Raw genomic sequence first — 7,872 nt, 5'->3', positions numbered from 1 at the left:
CATATGTGTTAGGAACTTCGCCAACTGCCAAGCCAACAGACAGTAGCAGCCAAATTCCTTAAAATTCAGTAAATTCTTATCTCAGGACATGTTCTTTATTTAGGAAAATTCCTAAGTGACTTCTGAGTATAGAAAGATGAAGCTCCATCTAGAGCCTAGATTCTAGGACATGACTTGAAGAGATTTAAAAAAGCATGAATTTCTCTGTAAAATTAAAGAGGAAAGTTTGAGTTTCTAGGAAAATGGTGTTAGGTGGTCCAGAAAGGTCTAGATTCAATACTAGAGACTGTACTATAGAGAAACAGTCACTGAGAAATTGAGTAATTCTGGGAAGCAAGATGTGCTGGAAATTTATGTCTTAATTTTAAGTTATTTGCTCTGAAGTAATGCAACCTCCCACTGCTGCTGTTCAAAGACTATAACATATTACCACTCTGACACAGGTATGTATGAGGGGGATAATCCAGAATGGAGCAAATGGGGTGGAAGGATCCTTTACATCCTAATTCTCAGTAACACGCTTTCCAAAACTTGAATTTCAGGGACAGATTTATTCTCCTACTTGAAACAACCACAAACAAAAATAAGATCTATGAAAAAATGATACTAGATGGAAATACACAAATGATAGTGAACTGTTAGAGGGGCCTGCTGATACCAGTAGACAAAAAAAGCTACACTGGACAGAGATGGGACCAAGAGATGCATTTAAGTGAAAAAAAAACAACATTAAGAGGTGATCAGAAAAAAATGAAAGCCCTATGAACCCACAAGAAATATAAGGACCAATGTTGAACTGTATTTCTCAAAGTACAAGGGATGGACCTGGTCTCTGGAGCTGATACTTGGGTGTCCTCCATAACTTTCCTTCTCTCACTCTCCACCTCCAAACTGTTAGCAAGTCTTGCAGGTACAATCTCAAAATACCTTCAGAATCCAACCATTTCTCACAACCCCCACTGCTACCACCCTAGCCAGAGCCACTACCAGCTCTACCTGGGCATTAGCCAAGAACCTCCTCACCTTCCCAATTACAACCTCATGTTCCCCCTCAAACCTGATTAGTCTCCACATAGCAGTCAGATCAACATTTATCTCCTGACAGAAGGCTTATTGTCTATCTCCCCTACTAAAATATAAGCTCTAGGAAAGTGAAGTCTTCTTTTGTTGCTCATTGCTATAATGTCATTGTTTAGAACAGAGCCAAAGTATATATAGTCATTGCTCAGTATCTGTGAGGGATTGGTTCCAGAATCTCAGATATCAAAATCTGTAGATGCTCAAGTCTTTTAGATAGATAAAATGTCATAGTATTTGTATATAACCTACACACATCCTCCTATATACTTTAACCATCTCTAGATGATTTATAATACCTAATACAATGTAAATGCTATGTAAATAGTTGTTATGCTGTATTGTTTAGGGAATAATGACAAGAAAAAAAGGTATGTACATGTCTAGTACAGACATAAACCTCTTTTTTTCTCCCCAAATATTTTCTACCCAAGATTGATCCATGGATATGAAACCCACCGACATGAAGAGCTGTTGCATTAGCACCAAGCAAGTATTTGTTAAATGAACTTAAAAATTGGTTATGAAACTGTGTATCACATACCTCTAAGAAATAAATGTATTTGGCATCCATTTGTAGGACTCAAGAGGACCAGGGATCTGTAAATTATACTGTGAGAAATATCATCTAGCTTTGTCACCTACTATTGAATCACAATGGCTTATATATAATAAGAGATCCACAAATGCTCACTGAATAAAAATAAATAAATATAAAATAAGCCTCATGTCATAGATAATACCTGGGGCTGGGCTGGGCAGAACACAGATGCTTTTGTATTTTCTAGCACAAGAATAGTTAGATGATTGATAGGGCAGATATTCAAATATAATGTGGAGTCTGAAAGAAAACATATTATTTAACATGGACCTAAGCCAATTCTGTGTCACCTGTGAGGAACACAGAAATGACCACAATAATCCTTATCATCAAGGAACTTATATACCTGCATCTTTATTAATTTATAAATAAGTTTAAATAACTCAGATTTGGTATAATTGCTCTACTGGATCTTATACAAGAAACATTTAGGAGGCACAAAGAAGGAAGTGATCATCCTTACCTAAGGAGGTCAGATGGTCAAAGAAAGATTTCTAAAACGATTTTTTTTTTTAAACTAAGTCTTATATGGAAGAATTTTCCAGATGAGAAAAAACTCATTTAGGGAAAACAAAGGCATAACATATATCACTAGGTGGTTACTAAGAGGGAGTTAACAAAATATGAAAAGGTATTTTGACATAAGATAGAAAAAAGGTACAAAGTACTTTCTTTTAAGGAAAGAGCCTATGCTTTTTAAAGTTCTTGGAACTACCTTTCAAACTATCCATTCCCCTAATGAGATGTAACTTCCAAAAAGGTCTTGACAAATTTAAAATCATCAGGCCAGGCATGGTAGCTCCTGCTTGTAATTCTAGCACTCTGGGAGATGGGTGGATTGCTTGAGATCAGGAGTTTGAGACCAGCCCAAGCCAGAGCAAGACCCTGTCTCTACTAAAAATAGAAAAAACTAGCCATCATGGGGGCACCTATATTCCTAGCTACTTGGGAGGCTGAGGCAGGAGTATTGTTTGAGCCTAGAAGTTTGAAATTGCTGTGCGCTGTGACACCAGGGCACTGTAGCCTGAGGCAGCAAACAAACAACAACAAACTTATCAAATAATAAAATCAGGGAGGGGAAGACAAAACATGTTTACTCCAGGCCAAGTCTTAAAATGTATGCTGCACTGTTCCTTGTTATCATCAATATCAAAAAAAGAAGAAGAATATGTCTAAAGGTTGCCAAATAGCTGCTATGAGGGTCCCCATAAGTCCAGGTAGTCTTCTTCCTCACTGGTGTTAGTCAATGAGGTTTTCTACCCTCATAGCAAATGGCTCCTTATCTATAAAATCACTATGTGCAGTAAAGAGGAAAGAATCTGATATATTGATTGTTCCTCATTTAAACCATGACTTAATCCCTATCTCAGGATTAAACTATCTTTATTTTCTATTAAAATTTTACAAAAGGAAAGGGGTAAGATGCAAGAGAGATTACACTGTGTTGACATCAAGACTTTAAATTCTAGTCATAGTTAAGAGTCATATTAAATGCCAACTGAAGGCTAAAAGGAAATAACTACACAGAGTATAATCGAGCCTCAATAATGTAAGAAAACACCTGGCAATAAAACTGGAGTCGTTGGTTGTCAAGTATGTTGTCTCAGGCACCAGTAGGTAAAAGTCTGAAGAAATGGGTGCTCTCCATTCCCAATCACCAGTAGGTAAAAGTCTGAAGAAATGGGTGCTCTCCATTCCCAGTGACAAAGATGGGTTCTAGTTTGATGCAGGAGCAGGTCTGTTGCCAGGTGCTGTCTGCAGCTCACAGCTGAGTTTAGCAGTGGAATCGAGTAGAGAACTTGGGAGATACAGGCACAGTCAAAGGCTGGTCACTTGACTTTACCTCCACACCCTGGTACTTGCGTATTGGATTTGCCTTATGCACCTGCAGAGTAAAGAAAATAAAGTTAACGCTGAGATGTTAGAGAACTATGCATATAGTTTATTTTTTCTTTTTGAGAAAACATTTATATAGTTTTATAGATTCTGGACACTAATTTAAAGGCAAGGGGCAAGTGAGGGGAAGCAACACAGTGTGATGGAAAAGTGCATGATCTTTGGAGCCCAATAGATTTCTTTTCAGCTTTTATTGGGTCCCTCAGTTTTCACTAAAGAATGTCTTACTTCTTTCCAGTGGGATTTACTACATTATAACGGGACTGTACTAATTGTAGCAGAGAAGACTTATAAATTAAGAATTTTCTAGAGTATAATCCTAAACTTAATTCTTTTTTATTTTACTTAATTTTTAAACTTTTAACATTTGACTTTGCAATAATAACTGACTCTTAATATTCACAAAAGCCTGAATGAAAAAAATAGAGAGGGAAAATAACCTAACAAGAAAGGGTTGTTTGAGAAGGCATAATCCCATCCATCCTTTTGTGTAGTCTGAAATTGACCCCAAATCAAACCAGATTAAGAGAGCTAGCTAGCATTGACTGAATTGTGCTTTAAAATGTTGCTATTGGAAACTGCTATAAGAAACAGCTCTATGATGGGGGCACACACAAGAGGAATATACAAAGTGTTGAAGAAAAATCAAAAAAGTTGAGGCCAGAAAAAAAAAGAGTGTTTTATAAGTGTAGCTGGATTGGCCCTGGGTAGAGTGCCATGGCATCACAACTCACAGCAACCTCCAGCTCCTAGGCTCAAGCAATTCTCCTGCCTCCCAAGTAGCTGGGACTACAGGCGCCCGCCACAATGCCTGGCTATTTTTTGGTTGCAGCCATCACTGTTGTTTGGTGGGCCCAGGCTGGATTTGAACCTGCCAGCTCAGGTGTATGTGGCTGGCACCTTAGCCGCTTGAGCCACAGGTGCCAAGCCCATATTTCTTTAATTGACAGATAACATTGTATGTTTTTATTGTATACCACCTAATGTTTTGAAGTATATATATTCATTGTGGAATGGTTAAATCTAGCTAATTAATAAAGGCATTACCTCACATAGTTATTTTTTGGTAAGAGCACATAACATCCACTCTCATTACATTTTTCAAGAATATATCATCATCAACTATAGTCACCCTGCTATATGATAGAGCTCTTGAAACTTATTCCTCCTATATAACTGTAATTCTTTATCTTTTGACCAACATCTCCTTATCGCCCCTACTTCTATTTCTATATTCATCCTTTTATTAATTATAAGAAGTTCCATCTAAAACTTCTTCCTCATTAATGCAGGTAACATTACCTGCTATTCTCAAAACAAAGTGGTCTTTAATGTAAATTAAGACTTCTTTTTGAATAACTAATGTCTAAAATCATTAACTAGTGTTAGCATGGAAGACACTCCAAAGTATCTGGACCAAATATTAAGAGGAAAATAAAAATGAATTAAGACTTCTTTTTGAATAACTAATATCTAAATCATTATACTAGTGTTAGCATGGATGACTCTCCAAAGTGTCTGGACCAAATATTAAGAGGGGAACAAAAATACAATTATCACACTATGTGACACCATGTCCTTTCTTATGTATTCTTGTCTACTTGTAAAACTTAATTAAATTTTTTTTTTTTTTTTGAGACAAAGCCTTTAAGCTGTCGCCCTGGGTAAAGTGCTGTGGCATCACAGCTCACAGCAACCTCAAATTCTTGAGCTTAAGCGATTCTCTTGCCTCAGCCTCCCAAGTAGCTAGGACTACAGGCGGCCACCACAACACCCAGCTATTTTTTGGTTGTAGTTGTCATTGTTGTTTGGCAGGCCTGGGCTAGATTCAAACCACCAGCTCTGGTGTATGTGGCTGGTACCTTAGCTGCTTGAGCTATAGGCACTGAGCCTTAGTATTAGTAAGTATTTTTTAAGCCCAGAAGGAAATAATAAAATTAATTAAATAAATCAAATAAACAAATAAAGAAGAGTCCTAAGAAATGCATCACTGTGCACAGTTATACCACATGATGTCCTCCTTAAGAAGACCACCTGGAAAAAATCTGGTCTAGATTCAATAAAGGGCAAATATATTTTTTTGAACAGTTGACTTGTTTATGTCTTTTTTTTTTTTTTCATTTTTTCAGCCGCGGCTGGTTTGAACTCACCACCCTCGGCATATGGGGTCGGTGCCCAACTACTTCAGCCACAGGCGCTACCCAACTTGTTTACGTCTTACAAACATTGTAAGTTTTGTACCCAACAGGCTGTTTCCTAAAATGGGCCCAAATTATGGCTCATACTTAGATCATAATTTACATGTCTTTAGCCTTGTTCACATCTCAGCTTTATTACCACCCAGAGTTTGTTGATTCCCGCCTTTCACTAGTCTTTGATATATCCTTGTAGGTCACCTTAGATTGTCTGTAATAAGGTAAGATACAGATAAAACAAAACAAGGACTACTCTAGGTTAGTCAGTGTTCAAGTTGCCCAGTTACCAGTTCTTTCCGTAGCCTGGCTAGCTCTTCCTTCTGCTGTTCTTCCTCCTGTTGCCTGGCTTCCTCCAACTGCTGGGCTCTCTGGGCTTCAATCTCAACCATTCTCTTCTCTAACTCCTGCCGCTCCTTGGCTCTCTTCTCAGTAGCTAGCTGAAAAGGTTCCTGAACTAGAGAACCAGAAAGGCCCTCTGAATACAGAAACAGAGAGAATACTGATACACAAGCAGGAATTAACAGAAAGCTACCCCCCTTGAATTGAGCAAGTGGTACAGATATGCATGGGAACAATAGGGCTGAGCTCTAAAAAAGCCCCACTCAGAGAAAGAGAGAATTAGAATAAAATGCATATAAAAAGTCCCGGAATTTTAAGAGTTAGAATGACCCCTGGAAGTCATTTAGAGTAACTGGGAAAAAACCAAGACCTGGAGAGATGAAGCACTTTGCTCAAAACTAGACTGATCCTGAGACAGATACAGGAATGAATGCAAATTTTCTAACACATTGCCCAGTGGTTAAGGAATCAAATGCTTTGTATCTAAGGCTTCCTTCAGAATAAACTTAAGAAAGACATCCTGGCTCTCCCACCCTCAGTTATAGGTGGGAAAAGCCTATAACTTTTGTTGAAATACTAGATGCTTCTGCCAGGGATCATGTTAAATGAATCTGGCCATAACTAATTGTGCAACTCAGCACAGCTGCTAGGTTCAACAAATTCAAAAGACTGGATCTAGGGAAAGAAAAGCCACCACTTTCTATAGTTAAATGCTTCTGGGTAACACAGCTTTGTACTGACACACTGAGTCCCAGTACACCCCTAGGAAGTCAGACAATTCTGCCCCAATCTCTTAAGAGTACATAATACTATACCAGTAACTGATTTTTTTTCTTTCTTGGGAACAAAGGGCTCCTGGGAGATGACGGTGTTTGGACGAGCCTTGAAACAAGCTGCTTCCTTCTGTTGTTTCAGTTCTTCCTCCAGCTATTAGAAAGAAAGTCTGTCAGATAAGTAACTATATACAACTTTCTACAACTACCACCTCAGTAATTTAAATTCCAGAGTTTTTGATCTGCTTGTCAATAAAGACAGCAAATGATTTAATATAAGCCTTAGTTAAAATCCCTCATACAAACTTTAAATGAATACAGCAGTCTGGCAATATCTGAATCCACTAAGAACTAGAAAGTATCTTTAAAATAATTTTAAAGCTTACCTTAACATCAAAAAATAAACTAGGTATTTTATGCCTCCAGATGTAATTCATTAGGAATTACACAATTTTACCTACAAAATACTCTCCTTCCCATCCCCTAAAATAGCCAACCAGAATTTAATCAAGTCTCTAGATCTAACTACTCATTTATAGGAAATACAAGCAATAGAAGAACATGTTAAACACCATGGGAATGTAACCAGCAAAATCTAGATTACAGGTAATCTATAGGACAATCCACTTTGTTTAACAAATAAAATGTGAAAAGAGCCTATAGATTAAAAGAGATTTAGAGATTTATCAAACAAATGTACAATGTAGACCTTATTTGGGTATCAATTTAAACAACTTAACTATTTTGAGAAGTTTGGGGATATTGGGCAGTGCCTGTGGCTCAGTGGGTAGGGCGCTGGCCCCATCCAAGGGTGGAGGGTTCAAACCCAGCCTCAGCCAAACTGCAACAACAACAACAACAAAAAATTGGAGATATCTGAAGGCTATTTGTCACTATAAAAGGGTTACTGTACAGCAACTCTATCTACTGATCTTAAGATCTAGAGGCATTATTGTATAGTAATTAAGTACATGACCCATATGAGACTACA

General features: G+C 37.6%; 1 protein-coding gene across 3 annotated transcripts in view; it reads right to left on the bottom strand.

Annotated features, from left to right (window-relative positions):
- Positions 1–2,743: 2,743 nt before the first annotated feature.
- Positions 2,744–7,872, bottom strand: part of TPX2 (TPX2, microtubule nucleation factor) — a 92,726-nt gene continuing 87,597 nt past the window's right edge. For all 3 annotated transcript variants that reach the window (XM_023512163.1, XM_012804180.2, XM_023512162.1), the window contains exons 16-18: positions 6,924–7,035; positions 6,057–6,244; positions 2,744–3,563 (exon numbers count right to left, since the gene is read on the bottom strand). In XM_023512163.1, the coding sequence (XP_023367931.1) occupies positions 3,453–3,563; positions 6,057–6,244; positions 6,924–7,035 (411 nt within the window). In that variant the 3' untranslated portion in view covers positions 2,744–3,452. The remainder of the gene's footprint in view (positions 3,564–6,056; positions 6,245–6,923; positions 7,036–7,872) is intronic.

Source organism: Otolemur garnettii, unplaced genomic scaffold (assembly GCF_000181295.1).
Source record: "Otolemur garnettii isolate 467f Iridium unplaced genomic scaffold, OtoGar3 scaffold00025, whole genome shotgun sequence".
Classification (NCBI taxonomy): Eukaryota; Metazoa; Chordata; class Mammalia; order Primates; family Galagidae; genus Otolemur; species Otolemur garnettii.
The sequence above is the reverse complement of the archived record's forward strand: the minus strand, read 5'-3'. Positions and strand labels throughout refer to the sequence as shown.